At 52.9% G+C, this 21,126-nt stretch overlaps 2 protein-coding genes across 8 annotated transcripts in view; one reads left to right on the top strand and one right to left on the bottom strand.

Annotated features, from left to right (window-relative positions):
- The window catches only part of dock7 (dedicator of cytokinesis 7), a 51,169-nt gene extending 48,887 nt beyond the window's left edge, over window positions 1-2,282 (bottom strand). For all 3 annotated transcript variants that reach the window (XM_007908952.2, XM_007908953.2, XM_007908954.2), the window contains exon 1: window positions 2,186-2,282. In XM_007908952.2, coding sequence (XP_007907143.1) covers window positions 2,186-2,223 — 38 coding nt within the window. In that variant the 5' untranslated portion in view covers window positions 2,224-2,282. The remainder of the gene's footprint in view (window positions 1-2,185) is intronic.
- On the top strand, window positions 713-14,501 carry atg4c (autophagy related 4C, cysteine peptidase). 5 transcript variants are annotated; one of them, XM_007908959.2, is made up of 11 exons: window positions 713-862; window positions 6,789-6,945; window positions 7,777-7,860; window positions 10,324-10,605; window positions 10,798-11,158; window positions 11,578-11,648; window positions 11,845-11,954; window positions 12,545-12,623; window positions 12,837-12,913; window positions 13,253-13,372; window positions 14,244-14,501. In XM_007908959.2, exons 2-11 carry the CDS (start codon window positions 6,870-6,872, stop codon window positions 14,409-14,411), a joined length of 1,428 nt encoding a protein of 475 aa, XP_007907150.1. In that variant the 5' UTR covers window positions 713-862; window positions 6,789-6,869; the 3' UTR covers window positions 14,412-14,501. The 5 variants fall into 5 exon arrangements, with proteins under 5 accessions (XP_007907150.1, XP_007907149.1, XP_042191757.1 ...); XM_007908958.2 differs by lacking the exon at window positions 713-862 and adding an exon at window positions 2,244-2,308; XM_042335823.1 differs by lacking the exon at window positions 713-862 and adding an exon at window positions 5,244-5,264.
- Window positions 14,502-21,126: the final 6,625 nt, after the last annotated feature.

The following is a 21,126-nucleotide window of genomic DNA, read 5'->3' as shown; positions in this document are numbered from 1 at the left end:
AACATTGATAGAGTGAGAGATACCCGTGGGGCCCTAACCGCTAACCTAGCTTAGTGGTTAGGGATCTGGGTTTGATTCCCGGTCTGGGCGAATCGTTGGGCAAATTTACTCACTCCACACGCCTCTGTTTACCTTGCAGTAACTGGGAACCCAGAGGTTAGTCAATTGGTATATCACTTTTCTGGGGGTAATAATCGCTTAAAAAAAAATGATAATCATGTCACTCAATCCACGACTGTTTGTGGGACACTGCTGTGCGCAATTGACCTCCGCGATTTGCCCACAAAATATACAGTCAATTCACTTTATCGCAAAAATTCCAGTTTCTCTCCCTCAGTGTCCCGGCAGACAATCGCCCGGATAAAATCACTCACTCACTTCATGGCTGTTTGTGGGACTCCACTGTCCACAGTTTGGCTGTCATATTTGCCCACCAACACATAATCACTACTTTTTACAGTATATCCTGTAAAGCACTTAAGAGGAGTCCAGCTGACATGATAAGGCGCTGCATCAAATGCAAAGGTTATTACAATAATAAACTGGATGAATTGCCAGCGATAAATGCAGAAACCAAATGATATAAATCAAATCAATACAATAAAAAGAGTTTGGGAACAGCCTCGTTTCCAGGAGGCGTGGGGAGGCGACAGCACAAAACACCTCATTTCCAGCAGTGAATGGGACGACCTTGCTCACAGGAGATTGCACCAGCAGAGGCTGGCTGGGTTAAGTAGCTTCATTCTGTGTGTGATCCTGTGCAAGACGGTCTTCCGGCTCTGAGGTTTGCCTCAGACACCACACAGGATACGAAGCGACCGCAATCTGACAATGTGATTGCTTCCAGAACCCAGGCAGCCAGGTACCTGTGCAAATCAGCACTAAACCCGTGGTGACAGCTTTCCCCGGGTAACACAGAGTGTGAAACCACCACCCACCCCCAGCTCAGTCCCGACGCTCGGCGTGCTTTCAAGTGTAGTGACTGTTGCGTGTGCAAACGCCGAAGCGGATCTGTACCAGCAACATCTCGCCATGAGCAATCATCAACAGAACGATAGTAATCCTTGCATTTGATATAGCGCCTTATCACGTCATTGAGACGTCTGAAAGCGCTTCGCAGAAAATGCTGTCAAGCGTAGTGACTGTCTATTTTGTGGGCGAAATACCCAGCCAATTGCGCGCAGCAGTGCCCTATGTACAGTCGTGGATTGAGCGACCAAATTTTTTTGGTGGGTGGGTGGTGGGGGGGGGGGGGTGCGATACGCGGCAGACGGTTTGCGAGCAGCGATGTCCCCGCAAACAGGCGTGAAGCGGGCGAGGGGATGTCGTGGGGATTGTCGGCCGGGACCCGGGACAGACAGACAGACAGAGACAGAGCGGGAGAGAGAGACACTGCCTTCTCCTTTCCCCGGTGGCAGCGCGGCCCACGGGAGCTTTACCGTCCGCCCCAACGTGGGCACAGACGACTCCGCGGGGAGTGAGGGTTAAGGACGGCGCCTCCGACACTGCGGGGCTCTCCCCCCACCTCCCCACCCGCGCCCCCACCCCCACCGCCGCCCAGCGTCGCTGCGCAATGTAATGTGCTGCTGTTACAACAGCTTACATTCGTACAGCGCCCGGCGTCTCGGAGCGCTCGCGTCGCTGTGCAAACACCCCGTGGGGTGCAGTGTAATGCATTGGTGCCGTGTAATGCATTGATGTCACAGCTTCCCCCACCTCCACACCCCCCCACACCCCCCCACACACACACCCCCACACACACACCCCACCCACAACTCCCCACACACACCCCCCCACCCCCCCCACACACACACATCCCCCACACACACACCCCCACACACACCCCCCACCCACAACTCCCCACACACACACCCCCACCCCAACCCCCCCCCACACACACACACCCCCACACACACACACACCCCCACACCCACCCCCCCACACACACACACCCCCACACACACCCCCACACACACACACCCCCACACACACACCCCTCCCCCACACCCCCCCCCCCCACAACCTCCCACCCCCTCCCCACACACACACCCCCACACCCCCCCCTCCTGCACCGCACAGGGGCCTCAGCCCCGATGGTGGGCTCACGCGCGGCCCCCGCCGCCCGAGCCCGGGTGAGGGTCAGTGTGGCTCCGGCCTCTCCCCGGGCGCGGCCGCGGCCTATCACCTGCTGATTTTCTGGGCGAAAGCTCTCCGCTCCGCCATTGGGAGGCGGTCGGGCGGTCGGGCGGCCCCGGTGGGAGCGACGGAGGAACTCGAAGCCGAGGCGGCGGCGGCGAAGCCTGAGGAGGTAGGCCCGGAATTACCGTAATCCTCAGAGAGAGAGAGAGAGAGAGAGAGCGCGAGAGAGACCGTAATACACTGACAGGTACCGTAATACCCCCAGAGGGCGAACCCCCCCCTAATGACACCAACGATGAGCCCTCTGCATTGGGTACAGCGCCTGATCACGTCGTTGAGACGTCTCAAAGCGCTTCACAGGAGACGCTGTGAAAATGTAGCGCCTGTGATATTTTCGCGCAGAGCCGCAAACCACTGAGTGATTTCAGGGCGGGACGGGTTTTTAATGCGAAGATGGTCACCCGATGCGGTGCCTTATCCACGGTGGACGAAACCTCTCGAAGCGATTGCGTGTCTCATCTGAAGGACGGAGTCGCTCAACGACGCAGCGCTGGCGCAGCACTGCGCCGGAGCAGCAGCCGGGACTGTGAACTACAGTCCACACACCGCGCATAAATACAAGGGAATATACAATACATGCAAATACACACGGTGTAGATTGCACTATATTATTACTGGATACAATGCATGGCTGCGTGCTGCAGTGTAATGCACTGGGTACAATGCAGCGCTTGCCCACAACTGTACTGGAGCGTCGGCCTGGACTGCGAGCTACAGTACACACACTGTGCACGTATACACGCAAAAAGCACAATGCACTGTGGAGACTGCACGGCTCCTGTATTACGCACTGTGCAGATTGCACAGTATTGTTAGCGTGTACAATGCAGGGCTCCTGGCTGCAGTATTATTACTGTGTCGATGGCACAGTACTATTACTGTATACAATGTAGGGCTCCTGGCTGCAGTATTATAATAATCTTTGCATTTGATATAGCATTTTTCACGTCTTCTAGACATCTCAAAGCGCTTCACAGAATATGCTGTAAAGTGAATTGACTGTATATTTGTGGGCAAAACCCAGAAGCCAATTGCACACAGCAGTGTCCCACAGTCGCGGATTAAAAATTACCAATTTATTAGTTTTGTTTTTGAGGGATTATTATTAGACGTGCGGAGTTAGGAAACTTGCCCAAGGTTTCACCCTGCCTGGAATTGACCCCAGATGCCTCGCTTGCAAGGCGAGTGCTCTAACCACTGAGCTACAGGTCTCCACAGTATTATTAGTGTGTACAAAGCTGGGCTTCCTGGCTACAGTATTTTTAGTGTGTGCAATGCAGGGCTCCTGGCTCAGCACCTTGGGACATCCTCCCGACATGAAAGGCGCTATACAAATGCAATCTTGTTGTTGTATTACTGTTAGATTGCACAGTATTATTACTATGTGCAATGCAGTGCTCCTGGTTGCAGTATTATTACTGTGTAGATTGCACAGTATTATTACTGTTTGCAGTGCAGGGCTCCTGGCTGCAGTATCATTGCTGTGTGCAATGCAGGGCTCCTGGCTGCAGTATCATTGCTGTGTGCAATGCAGGGCAGTATCATTGCTGTGTGCAATGCAGGGCTCCTGGCTGCAGTATCATTGCTCTGTGCGATGCAGGGCAGCATCATTGCTGTGTGCGATGCAGGGCAGCATCATTGCTGTGTGCGATGCAGGGCAGCATCATTGCTGTGTGCGATGCAGGGCAGCATCATTGCTGTGTGCGATGCAGGGCAGTATCATTGCTGTGTGTGATGCAGGGCAGCATCATTGCTGTGTGCGATGCAGGGCAGCATCATTGCTGTGTGCGATGCAGGGCAGTATCATTGCTGTGTGTGATGCAGGGCAGTATCATTGCTGTGTGCGATGCAGGGCAGAATCATTGCCGTGTGCGATGCAGGGCGGCATCATTGCTGTGTGCGATGCAGGGCAGTATCATTGCCGTGTGCGATGCAGGGCAGCATCATTGCTGTGTGTGATGCAGGGCAGCATCATTGCTGTGTGTGATGCAGGGCAGTATCATTGCTGTGTGCGATGCAGGGCAGTATCATTGCTGTGTGTGATGCAGGGCAGTATCATTGCTGTGTGTGATGCAGGGCAGTATCATTGCTGTGTGTGATGCAGGGCAGTATCATTGCTGTGTGTGATGCAGGGCAGTATCATTGCTGTGTGCAATGCAGGGCAGCATCATTGCTGTGTGTGATGCAGGGCTCCTGGCTGCAGTATCATTGCTCTGTGCGATGCAGGGCAGCATCATTGCTGTGTGCGATGCAGGGCAGTATCATTGCTGTGTGTGATGCAGGGCAGCATCATTGCTGTGTGTGATGCAGGGCAGTATCATTGCCGTGTGCGATGCAGGGCAGCATCATTGCCGTGTGTGATGCAGGGCAGCATCATTGCTGTGTGTGATGCAGGGCAGTATCATTGCTGTGTGTGATGCAGGGCAGTATCATTGCTGTGTGTGATGCAGGGCAGTATCATTGCTGTGTGCGATGCAGGGCAGTATCATTGCCGTGTGCGATGCAGGGCAGCATCATTGCCGTGTGCGATGCAGGGCAGCATCATTGCTGTGTGGGATGCAGGGCAGCATCATTGCTGTGTGCGATGCAGGGCAGCATCATTGCTGTGTGTGATGCAGGGCAGCATCATTGCTGTGTGTGATGCAGGGCAGCATCATTGCTGTGTGCGATGCAGGGCAGCATCATTGCCGTGTGCGATGCAGGGCAGCATCATTGCCGTGTGCGATGCAGGGCAGCATCATTGCCGTGTGTGATGCAGGGCAGCATCATTGCCGTGTGTGATGCAGGGCAGCATCATTGCCGTGTGTGATGCAGGGCAGCATCATTGCCGTGTGCGATGCAGGGCAGCATCATTGCTGTGTGCGATGCAGGGCAGCATCATTGCTGTGTGCGATGCAGGGCAGCATCATTGCTGTGTGCGATGCAGGGCTCCTGTTGCTCCTCTGCAGCAGAGCTGTGAGACGGCACCGCGCGTGCGCGCACACCTGACCCGCGCCCCTTGACCTCCCGGGGACACGGGGGGGAGGGGGCGCCGCTCCCGGAAGTGGCCGCCGCCGCCGCGCACTGTCAGTGGGTTTGTTTGAGTTCACGCAAATCCGTGCAATAAAGTCCGAAAGGCGCGGCGGGAAATATCAGCGCTGCGGTACTCTCTGAGTGCAGAGCATAACCTGTGTTTAGTTTGTACTGAGGGGAGGGGGCGCGGCCTGACCTGGGGAGGGGGGCGGCCTGACCTGGGGAGGCCTGACCTGGGGAGGGGGTCGGCTCTGGGGAGGGGGTGGCTCTGGGGAGGGGGTGGCCCTGGGGAGGAGGGTGGCCCTGGCCTGGGGAGAGGGGCGGCCCTGGGGAGGGGGTGGCCCCTGGGGCGGCCCTTGGTCTGGGATGGCCTGACCTGACCTGGGGAGGGGGGTGGCCTGACCTGACCTGGGGAGGCCTGGGGAGAGGGGCGGCCTGACCTGGGGAGGGGGGCGGCCTGACCTGGGGAGGGGGTGGCCCTGGGGAGGGGGGAGGCCTGACCTGGGGAGAGGGGCGGCCTGACCTGGGGAGGGGGGCGGCTCTGGGGAGGGGGTGGCCCTGGGGAGGAGGGTGGCATGGCCTGGGGAGAGGGGCGGCCCTGGGAGGGGGTCGCCATGGGGAGGGGGTGGCCCCTGGGGCGGCCCTTGGTCTGGGATAATAATAATAATAATAATAATAATCCTCGCATTTGATATAGTGCTTTTCACGTCGGGAGGACGTCCCAAAGCGCTTCACACAACACACTGTAAAGTGAATTGACTGTATATTTGTGGGCGAACGCGGCAGCCAATTGCGCACAGCAATGTCCCACAAACAGTCGTAGATTGAAAATGACCAATTTATTATTGTTTTTGGTTTTGGAGGGATTATTATTAGGCTCTGTGTGGAGTAAGGAAACTTGCCCAAGGTTTCGCCCTCTGCCTGGAATTGAACTCAGGTCTCTCGCTTGCAAAGCGAGTGCTCTAACCACTGAGCTACAGGACTCCACATGATGGAGTCGACCTGACCTGGGGAGGGGGGTGGCCTGACCTGACCTGGGGAGGGGGTGGCCCTGGGGAGGGGGGCTGCCTGACCTGACCTGGGGAGGGGGCAGGCAGCACCTTACTCTGCGCTGAGCGGCGACGCTTGGGAGAGCGCGTTTTCCCCCAACGTCGAGAGACCCCGTTCCTTCAGAGGAGCCGTTTAAAAACCTTCCCTTCCCCGGGGGAGTCTGTGCCCTGTTCAGGCAGATGGTAAAGCTCCCGCGGGCGGCGGTGTCTGCGGGGAAAGGATAAGCCGGTTTCTCTCCGTATTTCTCTCTCCTGGGTCCTGGACGACAATTCTCATATACGATCCATCGCTTGGTCGCTTCAGAGCTGAGCATGAATGTGTACAAATATACAGTCACTACACGTGACCGTTGAGCGCTGCGAGGCATTTTGGAATGTAAGAAAACCAGCCCAGGTTCGGGGGTGGGGGCTGGAGCAGGGCACAGGTTGGGTTGGGGGCGGGTGTTGCTGGAGTCAGTGCGCAGGAGGGGGCTTCGTTTATCTCTAATGAAAGATATTTGTTGTTTGAAATCTTTTTTTCCCTGGCAGAATTCCCACTGAGGCCGGAGCGAGGCCCAGGAGGAGGGTGCAAGGCCAAAGTGGGATGGAAATCTCTGTCTGGAGGTGAAGATGGAGGATGGGGAGCTGGACGAAGTGGACAAGCTGAAAACCAAGATCCTGACAGCCTGGCACAATGTGAAATACAGTCAGTGAGACTCAACGGTGGTGGTGGGGAGGATGGGGAGGTTGGGGACAGGGTTACAATGACGCTGCGTGTTCTAATACATAATAATTTGCTCAGCGAAAGAAGACAAAGGCCTTTGAAAGAACACAAAGGTCTATCTAGTTCTCCTTCCACCATCCTGGCTTGACATGCTGTGTCCCAAACTATATACTGTGTCCCCAGATATTGGAGTCCTGTAGCTCAGCGGTTAGAGCACTCGCTTTGCAAGCGAGAGACCTGAGTTCAATTCCAGGCAGAGGGTGAAACCTTGGGCAAGTTTGCTTACTCGACACAGAGCCTAATAATAATCCCTCCAAAACCAAAAACAATAATAAATTGGTCATTTTCAATCTACGACTGTTTGTGGGACATTGCTGTGCGCAATTGGCCGCCGCGTTCGCCCACAAATATGCAGTCAATTCACTTTACAGTGTGTTCTGTGAAGCGCTTTGGGACGTCCTCCCGACGTGAAAAGCGCTATATCAAATGCAAGGATTATTATTATATTATTTTCCAGCCGAAATCTATCTAATTTGTTCTTGAAACAAACGACGCTTTCTGCTTCCACTGTTTCCCTAGGGAGCCTGTTCCATACGTTCACTACTCGCTCACTGAAGTAGTGTCTCTGCAGATTTGTTCTGAAATTACCCCCTTCAATTGTTCTCAGTGATGTCTAAGGTGAAGCTCTGTTCTCAGTTTCTCAGGATGTTAAGCACTCCGAGACACTATCACGCGTGAAAGATGCTATATAGATGCAAGTTGTTGCTGAGTGTTTGTAGCCGTGTCTGAGAAATTCTCGTCTCCTCCCCTCAGGTTGGCACGTCAAAACCAAAACCTCTTTCAGTAGAAACTCGCCCGTCTTCCTGCTTGGGAAATGCTATCACTTCAAATCCGATGGTGAGTCAGAGTTTGATGGTCCCCACAGGTGATTCTTGTGTGGAGTCCTGTAGCTCAGTGGTTACAGCATTCGCCTCGCAAGCGAGAGGACCTGGGCTCGATTTCCGGGCAGGGCAAAACCTTAGACAAATTTCCTTACTCCACACAACTCTGTTTACCTCTGTTTGTGGAACTGCTGTGTGCAGTTGGTTGCCACATTTTGTCCACAAAATAGTCAATTCACTTTACAGTATATTCTGTGAAGCACTTTGAGACGTCTTGAAGATGTGATAAAGCTTTATATCAATTGCAAGGATTGTTATCAATAATTTATTAGTTGTGGTATGTTGTTCTCACCACTAGATGTCACTAGTAGTATTGCAGTGCAGCCCTGTGCTGGCACTGGACGAAGGGTGTCATCAATGACCCCATAGCGCCAACCTGTGGTTTTTAGCCAAAACTGCACCACCAAAGTTTTCACCAGTAACATCACATTCAGGTCAGAGACTGAAAAGTTTGTGAGTCACTAGATTATGTTTTAGCTTCTTTCCTCCGCCCCAAAGTGCTAGGGGTTTAACCCAGAGTGAGTAATAGTTCTCACTGTGTGAGAGTGAGCGTGTGAGTCCGAGAGAGTGACTCTGAGTTAGTGTTGTCATTTTTCTTTTTTGCCGAGCGGCTAATTTTTCAGCGCCTTCGGACGTCCCCCCGACGTGAAAGGTGCCACACAGATGTAACACGGATGTTGTTGTTCCTGTTTATCAGCTGGGGGTGTCTGACACGTGATGGATATCAAGAATAGAGGGGAACCCAGAAGACAATGTTAGCGAGCAACTTGGGGGAATTAATATTAGTAAAGAAATGGTTTTAGGTAAATTGTCAGGTCTTAAAACTGATAAATTTCCTGGACCTGATGGCCTACGTTCTAGGGTTTTAAAAGAGGTGGCTACTGAGATAGTGGAGGGCTTGTCTTTGATCTTCCAACATTCTCTGGATTCTTGAATGGTTCCCATTGATTGGAAGATTGCAAACATAACACCACTATTTAAGAAGGGTGGGAGAGAAAAGATAGGGAACTATAGACCAGTTAGTCTGACATCAGTGGTAGGGAAAATTTGTGAGTCCTTAATTAAAGATGTTATGGGATTCCTGGAAGACAACAACAACAACAAGATTCCATTTATAGAGCGCCTTTCACGTCGGGAGGACGTCCATAACAAGATTAGACAGAGTCAACATGGCTTTACAAAAGGGAAGTCATGCTTAGAGTTTTTTGAAGATGTATCTAGCAGGTAGAAAACAGAGAGTAGGGATCATTCTCGAATTGGCAGGATGTGACTAGTGGAGTGCCACAAGGATCAGTGCTTGGACCTCAGCTGTTTACAATTTACATCAATGATCTGGACGAGGACATTGAATGTAACGTATCTAAATTCTCGGATGACACTAAACTCGGTGGGAGAGTAAGCTCTGAGGATAATGCAAAAAGATTGCAACGGGATCTAGATAGGCGAGGGGAGTGGGCGAGTAGGTGGCAGATGGAATTTAATGTGGGGAAGTGTGAAGTTATTCACCTAGGCAGGTAGCAAAAATAGAAAAACAGATTATTTTCTAGAAGGGGAGAGATTAGATAGTGTTAGTGTTCAGAGGGATTTGTGTGTCCTTGTACACCAGTCTCAAAAAGTTAGTTTGCAGGTGCAGCACCAACTAAGAAGGCGAACCCATGTTAACGTTCATTGCAAAAGGTTTAGAGTACAAGCGTAGGGAAGTCTTGCTGCAACTGTATAGGGCCTTGGTGAGACCGCACTGAGAGTATTGTGTGCAGTTTGGGTCTCCTTATTTAAAAGGACATACTTGCCCTCGAGGGGGTGCAGCGTAGATTCACTCGGTTAGTTCCTGGGATGAGGGGACTGACCTATGAGGATAGGCTGAATAAACTAGGGCTGTATTCTCTAGAGTACAGAAGAATTAGGGGAGATCTTATTGAAACATATAAGATTCTTAAAGGGCTGATAAAGTAGACACTGAGGGACTGTTTCCCCGGGAGGAGAATCTATAACCAGGGGTCACAGTCTGAAAATTAAGGGTCAGCCTTTTAGAACAGAGTTGAGGAAACATTTCTTCACTCAGAGGGTAGTGAATTTATGGAATTTATGGAATTCACTACTCCAGAAGGCTGTAGATGCTCAGTACTTGAACATCTTCAAGGCTGAGACTGATAGATTTTTTAAAAATAGAGGGATTAGGGGATATAGAGATAGGGCAGGTAATTAGAGTTAGGTCTGAAGATCAGCCATGATCTTATCGAATGGCGGATCAGGCTCGAGGGGCCGAATGGCCTACCCCTGCTCCTAATTCTTATGTTCTTATGATACCCATCACCATGCTTAAGGGTCTCCAAATTGCTAGTGTTGTGGGAATGGGAAGAGGGGTGACTGGGACAGGAGAGTTAATGTGCTCCTCATCCGTCTCTGTGTTTGTGCTCAGTGCTGGGCGGAGTGGCGCCCGGCGGAGAGGCGTCGGACGGAGTGGCCCCGGGCGGAGTGGCCCCGGGCGGAGTGGCGCCAGACAGGCCGAGCGCGGCGTGTGTGCCCTGTAACGTGGAGCAGTTCCGCAGGGACTTTGGGAGCAGAGTCTGGCTGACGTACCGCCGAGCCTTCCCGCCCATAGGAGCCACGGGGCTTACCACAGACTGTGGCTGGGGCTGCACGTTGCGCTCCGGGCAAATGCTGCTCGCTCAGAGCCTCCTCCTGCACTTCCTCGGGCGGCGTGAGTACCTCAGTCCCATTCCCCCGCCGTCGCCTTCACTCATCCCATCCCACCCCCACCCACTCCCGGCACTGATCCCATCACCCGCCCTCCTGTCCCCGTCACTGATTCTCATCCCCTGCTCTGTGCCGAGTGGCTGATCTTAGCCCCACTTTGTGACAAGTGGCTGACGTCGCTCTCTATCCTGTACAGACTGGGTCTGGGCTGATGTACTGGACATGGATAATCAGGATTCCCAGGGGCTGAAAACTGTGAAACAAGGAACGCTGGAGCGGTCTGAGGGACTGTACAGGAGCCTGGTGGAATTTTCGGGCTCACTGAAGCTCTCCAGGAAAACGAACGATGATCCAGTCCCGGTGGGCAGTGAGCAGCAAGGCCACGTCCCAAGCCCAACGCTCAGCCAGGATGAGATTTGTCACCGGAAAATAATCTCCTGGTTTGCAGACCTACCACACCCTCCATTTGGAATGCACCGTCTGACAGAGGTTGGGAAGAGCTTAGGGAAGAAAGCGGGAGACTGGTACGGTCCAGCAGTGGTCGCCCATATCATCCGGTGAGAAATTCCCCGGCTCCAATCCTGACCTGGGAGTGTGGCTGGTCAGTGTAGAGGGAGCTTTACTGTGTCTCTAACCCTTACGTTGAAGTGTGGACGGACAGTATAGAGGGAGCTTTTCTTTCTAACCCTGAGCTGGGAGTGTGGACGGACAGGGTAGAGGGAGCTTTACTCTCTAACCCTGACCTGGGAGTGTGGACAGACAGGGTAGAGGGAGCTTTACTCTCTAACTATGACCTGGGAGTGTGGACAGACAGGGCAGAGGGAGCTTTACTCTCTAATCCTGACCTGGGAGTGTGGACGGACAGGGTAGAGGGAGGTTTACTGTGTCTCTAACTCTGACCTGGGAGTGTGAATGAGTGGGCAGTGTGGAGGTTACTGGGGGCAGCGAGGCTCAGTCTCTGTGTTTTGTTGCTCAGGAAGGCGCTGCAGGAAGCGCAGGAGCCGGAGCTGCAGGGGCTGGCGGTTTATGTGGCCCAGGATTGTACAGGTATCATCACGGCAACCAACACCCCCATCCCACCCTCTCACAGGTGACATGTTCCTGGTACTCACTCCCCCACTGGAGCTCTCTACTCTAACCCCATTCCCTGCTCACTCCCCATCATGTCTATGCTGGTTGGGGGGTGGAGGGGGGATTGTTCTGGGTATTAAGCTGCTCTGAGTGGGTGTATCTCTGGCTGCAGTATACGTGGCAGACTTGATGGAGACACATTCTGGCGGCGCTGTCATCCTACTGATCCCCGTCCGGCTCGGGGGAGAGAAGGTCAACTCCCAGTACCAGGACATCATCAAGGTAATTGCGGTGTAGAGAAGGGGCCGGGAGCTGAGCTGTGGGGTGGAGCCGGGAGGGATGGCACTGCGAGGTGAGGTGAGGGGCCAAGAGAAGAGGGGAGGGTCTGTGTGGGAGCAGTCGCTGTGCGTGGTAAGCAGTTTGTCTCACACTCTGTGTGAAATCTCCGTGCTCCTACCATGCTGTCAGAATGAGATGGGAGTTTTTCTCTCTCTCTCTCTCTCTCTCTCCCCTGGGGTCGTGGCCGGCAATTCCCCAGGTTAATCTCTCGCTTGCTCACTTATCGGCCGTACGCGCACCTTACCTTGCACATTGGCCGCCATGTTTGCCTAAAAAAATACAGTCACTACACCCTGTGGAGCGAATAAGTGAGCGCTCTGAGATGTGTCTCTGTTATCGTCTCTGTCAAATGTAACATATGGGATAACACAGATAATTTGGTCAGTATATTATTCTGTCTCTCTGTGTGTCTCTCTCTGTCTCTGTCTCTCTCTGTCTCACTCTGGGTGTATGTCTCTCTGTGTCCCTGTTCCGCTGTGTGTGTCTCTCTCTGTCTCTGTCCCACTCTGTGTGTGTGTCTGTCTCTGTATCAGGGGATGCTGAGCCTGGAGTTCTGCATTGGGATTATGGGAGGGAAACCCAAGCAATCGCTCTATTTTGTTGGATTTCAAGGTTCGTAAACTTTCCTTCATATCCCACTCACAGTCTACTCACACTTGCGTCGCATAACCCCACTCACAGTCGCCGCGCGCACACACACGCTAACACCCACACTCAGACCTCTAATCCCCTCACCCCCCCAATCACCTCCTCACACATGCTTACACACCCTCACCCCCCATTCACACACTTGCTCACATACTGTCCTCTCGCTGTTGTTCGCAGACGACAGCCTGATCTACCTGGACCCTCACTGCTGTCAGCCCTTTGTAGATGTCACACACTCCGACTTCCCCATCCAGGTCAGTGTCACTCACAGCGTTCAGCTTAATGGTCATCATCACAGATCAGACTCGTCACTGCCTGAGCACAGGTTAGATAGACACTGTAAATCTCCCTCTACACTATCCGTCCACACTCCCAGGTCTGTTAGAGACACAGTAAAGCTCTCTCTACATTGTCCTTCCACACTCCCAGGTCAGGTTTAGAGAAACAATAAAGATTGCTCTACACTGTCCGTCCACACTCCCAGGTCAGTGACAGTATGTGCGTGTGGGGTGGTGGAGGGGCGGAGAGATGTGTCTGGTGTGTCTGGGCATGGAGTGGGTGACGGATTCTGACCTGTGTCTCTCTATCCTCAGTCTTTCCACTGTTCATCACCTAAAAAAATGCCTTTTAGTAAAATGGACCCGAGCTGCACCATCGGGTTTTACTGCGGCTCCAACACTGAGCTCGGCAAGATCCTGGAGGAGATCAGGAAGGTCAGCAGGGGTGGGGAGAGGGGACTTGGAGCGATGTGTGTGTATGTCTCTCTCTCTCTCTCTGTGTCACTGTATGTGTGTGTGTTCGTGTGTCTCTCTGTACCCTGGGACGACCTTCCGACGTGAAAGGTGCTATACAAATGCAATTTTGTATTGTGTCACTGTGTGTGTGTGTCCCTCTCTGTATCACTGTGTGTGTGTGTGTCTCTCTCTGTATCACTGTGTGTGTGTGTCTCTCTGCATCACTGTGTGTGTGTGTCTCTCTGTATCACTGTGTGTGTGTCTGTATCACTGTGTGTGCGTCTGTGTGTGTCTCTCTGTACTACTGTGTGTATCGTGTGTGTGTCTCTCTCTCTGTGTCACTGTGTGTCTGTTTCTCTGCTATGATTTGGAACAGCCTCAGTGGGTTGAATGGCCTCTTCCTTCCTATCTCTGTTTCTCTGAGAGGACTTGCGAGCGAGCAGTTGTTAATCTGTGCGACCAGCAGGTGGTAGTGCTGGAAGCAAAATTGTGCAGTTTGGAATTGAGGGAGCGAGAGAGATGCTGTGTTAGAGAGACGGAGAGGGAGAGATATGTGTGAGGATGAGGGTGGGAGCGCTGGGTGGGGGTGGAGGGGGTTGAGGGAGCGCTGGGTGGGGGGGGGTTGAGGGAGCGCTGGGTGGGGGGGGTTGAGGGAGCGCTGGGTGGGGGGGTTGAGGGAGCGCTGGGTGGGGGGGTTGAGGGAGCGCTGGGTGGGGGGGTTGAGGGAGCGCTGGGTGGGGGGGGTTGAGGGAGCGCTGGGTGGGGGTGGAGGGGGTTGAGGGAGCGCTGGGTGGGGGTGGAGCGCCGTGTGAGGAGACGATGTGACATTGACCCTCTTTCCCCCCTCCAGGTGCTGAACTCTCCAGCCTCCCCAGACAAGTACCCGCTGTTCAGCTTCTCCCCGGGTCACGCCCATGAGCAGCAGGTGGCAGCGCTGGGCACCTGGGGCCTGGACTCCGGGCCCCAAAGCCCGGTCCCCCAGCAACACAGCGGCAGCCAGGAGTTTGTCTTTTTGTGAGAGAATATCCCTGGGTGACTGTGTCACCAGCGCCAGCGTGGAGCTCACACTCACTCGCACACACACTCACTCTCATACACTCACACACACACAATCACTCATAAACTCACATTCACTCACACACAAAAACTCACACATTCACTCACACATACACTCACACACACTCACAAACTCATACACACCAATGCACACGTACACACACACACACACACGCATTCACACACTCGAACACACACACACACTCACATACTCGCGCACACACACGCAGTGCACACGGCACAGATCAGGAACTCAGCAGGGAGTGGGCCTTTTTTTCGACAGCGATACGGAATCTCCGAACAGAGCCCGAACGGGAGCTCTGTTTAATGTCTCATCCGAAGGATGGCGCCTCCGACAACGCAATGCTCCCCCAGTACTGCACTGGGCGTCAGCCTGGCTTATGATCTAGTGAAGCGCTCTCTCTCTTACACTTTGTCTCTGAATCTCTTACACTTCCTCTCTACCTTTCTCCCTGTCTCTCTTTCTCTTGTGCTCTCTCACACTTTCTCTCATACTTTCTCTTTCTTGCACTTTTTCTCTCTCTCTCGCTCCCGCCCGGAGTATCGGTGAGCTTTTGGGGGAGAATTCTGACCGTGAATAACGGGAATCAGCTGCTGGGAATAAAGTGTTTTATCTGGGGGTTCACTCCGGCTGCAGTCGCCGTGGTTACTGCAGAGAGTGGGGTTACACTATGGCCACTGTACCCCCACCACCACTCCTTAACCCTCCTTACACCCCCCCCCCCCCACTCTTGGCCTTGATGTGTCTAATTATTGCAGGATTATTGTACAATAATAAAAATAAATAAACCGATTTATTCTGCGTAACCGACTCCTGAATGAGAGGAGTGTCAATGTTAAGGTGCGTGTGCCTGTGTGAGCGCGCATATGTGTGAACACTGGGTGTCCCGGCGCTGTAAGCGCGCGCGTGCGTGCGTGCATGCATGCGCACTGGGTGTGCGGTGCTGTGAGCTCGCAGGTGCGCGGGTGCACACCTGCCTCCGCGTTTCCAAGGGGTTGTTGGTAAACGACGAAGGCTGACATTGTGGTGAGCTGTAGACCAGCCGAACCTGGTGGCGGTGACGGACACGGTGAAACTCGAGCGCACAGCAAAACGCTGGAGCCGGTTAGCTCCGCGCCCGGTGTGACAGGGTACGCGTTCAGCCAGCGAGCGGCTCAGGGCTGTATGAATGGCCTCTTGTCCGCGCGCTGTGCTGCTCTGAGGCCATCTCTGTCGGGTAAGTCGTCAGCGGTAATTGTGGATGTTTGATTAATGAGTCACGGTCCACGGAATGTTTTAAGACCGAGCGAGTGAGCGAGCGGGACTCTGAGCGCAGCTGGCCCGAACCAGGGCCACACTGACCGCTTCACACGAATAGTTTCCCTGGAGAACATTCCTGCCGCACAAAGGGTGACGTTATTTGGACGATTTGGAAATCTCATCGGCTCAATTGGTAAACTCGCTCTTTATTGTGGAGCGGAAATGAGTCAATGCTGGGAATGAGAGAGGCCTTTCATTGTTTCCCCCCCCCCCCCCACCCCCGTTCCCTTCCCCCCACCCTCCCCCATCAGCATAACTGCCCATCACATCACAACCCCAATAACAGTCCCCATGTTTGATTCACTGTAAAGTGTAGTGACTGTGTATTCTGTAGGCGAACGCAACGTCCAATTTGTTCAGAGCGACATCCCACAAACAACCGTGAAGTGAGTGAGGGATTTTATCTGGGGATCGTCAGCCAGGACACCGGGAGAGAGAGAGAGAGAAATTCCCTGCTCCTTTCCCGACAGTGCTGTGGAATCTTTGCAGTCCGCCTGAACAGGGCACAGATGGGGCCTCGGTTTAACGTCTCATCCGAAAGACCGCCCACCCCCCATGTCAGTGTAGAGCGTGAGCTCAGTGTCCCAATTTGTGGCTCGAACCCATAACTTTTGACCCGGGGTGAGGCTGAGAGTGACTGGCTCAAGGTGACAGACACTGTTTTCTGCCCACGTCTCTCTGGCAGTAAATTGTCACGAGGCTGTTATAGTGAGTTGTGGTGAGTCCAGTGTCAATGAGCAGTGAGTGTGACAGTGAATCAGCACAATTAACACTGCCAGTGAGAGGCAATCAAATCAACAGCTTAATTAACGCCCCGGCTCAGCACAGCCACACTCACCAATACCATACAATTAGCCTCTTCATATAAACATTGCAATTCACACCATTACGTGGGAACCCACTCAACCGAGCGCTTGTGCTTGCTTCCCACTCTAATCCCGTTCCCTGCTCTCTCCCCTTCTTCCACCTCGGCCACATTGCCCACCTCTGACCATACCTTACCTCAAATGTGCATGCATTTGTCACCTCCCGCTTGGATCACTCCAACGCACCCCTTGCCGGTCTCCCCAGCTCCACCATTCAAAAGACCCAGCTCACGCAGAACTCTGCCGTCCGCATTACTGACCCGGACCAAACTCCGTGCCAACATCTCACCAGTTCTGGGCAGTCTCCACTGGCTCCTCATCACTGAATGATCGACTTCAAGATCCTCACACTTGTGTCCAAATCCATTTACTCCCTGGCACCTCCCTACCTCTCCGGCCTCACTCCCCAATCCACCACCCAGCACTTCTGCTCGATTGGCATCGGCCTCCTGCTCGTCCCTCGCACCCTCCACCCCACCATTGGAGGTCAGGCTTTCAGCCACTATGCCCTGAAACTCTGGAACACTCTCCCTCAATCCCATTGCCTTGCTCCCTCGCTCCCCTCTTTCAAGTCCTGCTTGAAAACTTTCCTCTTCGACCGTGCTTTTGGCCACCTGGCTCGGAATCAGCCACTGCCACTGTTAATTGCTCTGAGATGCTACCTGCGTAGAGGGCAATATATAAGTACAAGTTGTTGTTGTTGTCTGTGCTGGTGCTTGCTCCCCCCACTGGAGTTCTCTACTCTAATCCCCATTCCCTGCTTGTACTCTATAGCCCCTGATCTTATTTTCCCCAAACTATTTACCTATTTCCCTTTTAAAGGTTGTCATGTGTCTTGACTTTCTTCAGCTGTTTATGTTCCGAAATCGCTAGACTCGTTCCGTGAGACTGAGAGTGAATTCAGATAAGGAGGACAATCAGAAATTCTTCCCCACGTCCGGATTTACAGCCCAGAGGGTGAAAGTGACATGTGGTGTCACAGGCTGAGCTGTGGGGACTGTGTGGAATAAGGGGTAACGGAGTGTGACAGACGAGGGGCATGGAGATGGGGGTGGGTGGGGGTTGAAATTGTTAATTAAATGCAATGGATAATGTCATTCTGTGATTTGGAATATGTCAATAGTGTAAGAGACATAAATTAACAACCAGGCTACAGGGGCCCAAGGGCTAGGAGTAGGATTGAGCTCCAGGCCTGGCCAGCAGGAAGCTGGATCACCAGGCAAGAAGCTGGATCACCAGGCAGGAAGTGAGGGGGAAATTGGTATGCGTTGTGAAGAGACAGGCATTTTCCTCTATTATTAGTTTTCCTCAATCATTTGTCCAATTCCCTTTCAAACCTTCTTGTTGACCCAACGACCAACAAAGTGGTAAAAATACTCCCGCGTTCTCCCCCGATCCCCACTCCCTCTCCTCCAGTGGCACATCAGGTGTGACCTGCTAGAGCTGGGCATGGTGAGGGGAGTGGGGGGAGATGGGGCTGAGGCCCATTGTGTGAGGGTCGGGGGTGTGGGGGGTGTGAATGGGGGCGGGCGGGGGTGAGAGCAGGTGGAGATGGGGGTAGGGGGGGGTGAGGTGGTGATTGTGTTGAGTGAGGGGTAAGGTGGTGTGGGTTGAGCGAGGGGTTAGTGAAGGGGTGAGGGTGCGGTTGGTCTGACACACAGCCTGCAAAGATGCCGCATTTTTTGCTGCGTGGCTCGGAGAGCGGGGCACGAAGTCGAAGGCTCGGGATATCCGGGAACACGGTGAGGAGGAGCAACAAAGCCCTGCAGTAGTAATTCACCAGCTCCCCAGGCTGTGCGGTCCGTGCCGGACCGGGCTGTGTGAGTGAGCCCTGGGCAGATGGAGTTCTGACAGGACTGCAGCTGGTGCTGTAATTGTCTGCTAAGTGTTGTATTGATCGGCTGAATCTAAGTACATGTGTCTTTCACCGGGAGAGCTCATGTACAGTGACAGGAGCAGCGCAGGCTGCATGACAGACCGAGGGCTGCTCTGAGCCGCGAGCTGTCACTCTCAATCCAGTCTGAGAGGCCGGGCTGGACCCTAGGGCAAGGGCTGCTGTGTTTTCACGCGTTTTTTTTTCTAAATCCGTTTAAAGCTAACAGAAGGATTTGTGGAGTCCCGTTGCGTTAGCGGTCAGCACGCTCACCTCGCAAGCGAGCGAGAGGAACTGTGTTCGATTCCCCGGGCAGGGCGAAACCTTCGGCAAGTTTCTTTACTCCCCGCACACGCCTCTGTTAGCCTAGCGGTACCTAGGAACCCGGTTGCTAATCAATTGGCGGATCGCTTTCTGGGGGTGATACTCCCTCCCAAAAAAATGTGGTCGCTCAATCCACGACTGTTTGTGGGACACTAGGACACTGCTGTGCGCAATTATCTGTGGTGGGGAGGTGGGGGTGAACACAGAACTAGACCAATACATAGAGGAGACGAGGGGGTATATGGGGGGTTAGGTCTCACACATACACACACACTTTTCCCCGACCCCCCTAACCCACACAGAGACCCACACAGAGTTGAGCCCACACCCGTGATTCATTCTCACGAGCCGGAGAGAGAGGGAGTGGGAATAAAGGGGCGATTTTGGGGAGCGGTGGGCAGACAGGACGGGAGGAACGATCCCTGCGTAGAAACCCATTCTTTGTTAAAATGGGAAAATCTGCAAAGGAGAAGCGTGAACGAGGAGCACACTGTGTGGCTGAGAGCAAGAGTGTTTACTAACACATCAGGCTCCACACTTCATATCAGAGAGGTTAGCCAACAGGGTTGGCGCAGTGTGAGCGCAGACCTTAACCCAGCGCGGGTTCTCAGCGAAGCGGGCTAAATGGCTCTAATTACTTGTGTGAAACAGACATGTCGACTCTTTGGCCTCTCCTCCATTTCCAGTGCAAAGCGTTTAGCATTTTGTTAATCCAAGCGTTTTATCTGAAGGTATTTATATGAGTGACACAAGTGATGTTTCAGGTAACGGACCTGTGAAATGGTCTGTAAACACAGGGAATTGATTCTGGGCAGAAAGCGGGCCTGTTAAAGCCACAGGCGCCCAGAGACAACAGCTCACTGTGACGGGCAGACAGATTGGAACAGACGGGAGCTGGCGGAGGCTGAGATTAAGCCGGGTGGGGGGGCGCGCGGGAGACAGACACCCCTCACCCCCTCCGCAGGCCCCATCGCTCTTCCTGTTTAGCAGAAAAATCTACGTGTTATGATCTACTCTTCAATCCAGCCCCTGCCTCTCCGCTCTCACCATTTGCTCCCGGTTGACAATCACCCAAACAAAACCGCTCGTTCACTGGCTTCACGGCTGTTTGTGGGACAGTCACTATGCGCAAATTGGCTGTCGCCTTTGTCCACAAAACACACAGTCACTTTACAGTGAAATCCTGGGAATTGCTTTGATACATTCCTCTCTCTTCAATGTGAAAGGCACTGGGTCAAATATAAAATTATTATTATTATTAAAAGCCATGCATCTGGTCAATATCCTAAAATAATTCCCCCCCCCCCACAAACACACACCTACCCCCCTCCACACACACAATTACCCCCCCAACCTTCTTACACGCGCTCAGTGACCCACACTTTTTAAATGTCTCTTCCCCCTTTTCTCTCCCCCTTCACCCCCTCTCCCCTGCCTCCGTTGTCCAGCACATTGACCTGTTATCAGGACCTCATTGACAGGTGGTTAGAGTGGGAGGGAGAGCGCGTGAGAGAGAGAGAGAGAGAGAGTGTGGGGTGGGGGGGGGGGAGAGAAGATACGAATAAAATCAATATCCCTTAAATACTGTTTATAAGTGATTAACGGTTAATATCCTTCACAAATTATTTAATATAATAAGGTCATTTGTCTCTGGTGCGGGTTTGGTATCTCGCAAAGAATAATAGAATAATATATGAGGGAGAGCATGGGGGGGCAAGTCCGTTTCAGATGGTTTTTCTGAGGCCGGCTTTATTAGGCGAATCACTTTTACTGTTACAAAGCTGCACGCCAGTTATTTTATTCCAGTCATAAAATTAAGCTGAGATGGAATTAGCAGATCCCAACCTCTTTATAGGTCAAGACGGTGCTTTATAGCGTCGCCGTTCGCTCTCACTATTGTCAGGAGGCTACTTATCGTGCTCTTTAAGCTTGATTTAATATGTCCATGCTTCAAAAAATAGTTAAATAGGGTAATTAAATGGAGGGCTTAATTTGCATATTAATTGACCTTCCCCTGTAGTGTTGGTGTGTGTTGTTACCTGGCGCTGGATGCCTCTCCTCACACTTGATTTAGGTTTAATATTAGTAATAATAATACTCGCGTTTATAGTGCACGTCCTCGAGATGTCTCAAAGCGCTTCACGGGATACACTGTAAAGTGAAACAACTGTCTGTATTGTGGGTGAAACGCGGCAGCCAATTGCGCACAGCAATTTGGGGGAAAACTGGGTTGCAACTTTCTCTGTGTTCCTCATCAACTTTGTCTGTGCTGTGGCTTAGCCTGACCCTGGCT

Source organism: Callorhinchus milii, unplaced genomic scaffold (genome assembly GCF_018977255.1).
Source record: "Callorhinchus milii isolate IMCB2004 unplaced genomic scaffold, IMCB_Cmil_1.0 Scaffold5, whole genome shotgun sequence".
In the NCBI taxonomy this organism is placed as follows: domain Eukaryota; kingdom Metazoa; phylum Chordata; class Chondrichthyes; order Chimaeriformes; family Callorhinchidae; genus Callorhinchus; species Callorhinchus milii.
This window is presented reverse-complemented; position numbering and strand designations above follow the sequence as displayed.

What these genes read in the sequence shown, in the direction of transcription:
- atg4c (XM_007908959.2), top strand. Translation starts at nt 6,870, where the DNA reads ATGGAGGATGGGGAGCTGGACGAAGTGGACAAGCTGAAAACCAAGATC. An exon ending in GTGGTCGCCCATATCATCCG is followed by an intron (nt 11,159 to 11,577) that starts GTGAGAAATTCC and finishes TTTGTTGCTCAG; the next exon opens with GAAGGCGCTGCAGGAAGCGC. An exon ending in AGTACCAGGACATCATCAAG is followed by an intron (nt 11,955 to 12,544) that starts GTAATTGCGGTG and finishes TCTCTGTATCAG; the next exon opens with GGGATGCTGAGCCTGGAGTT.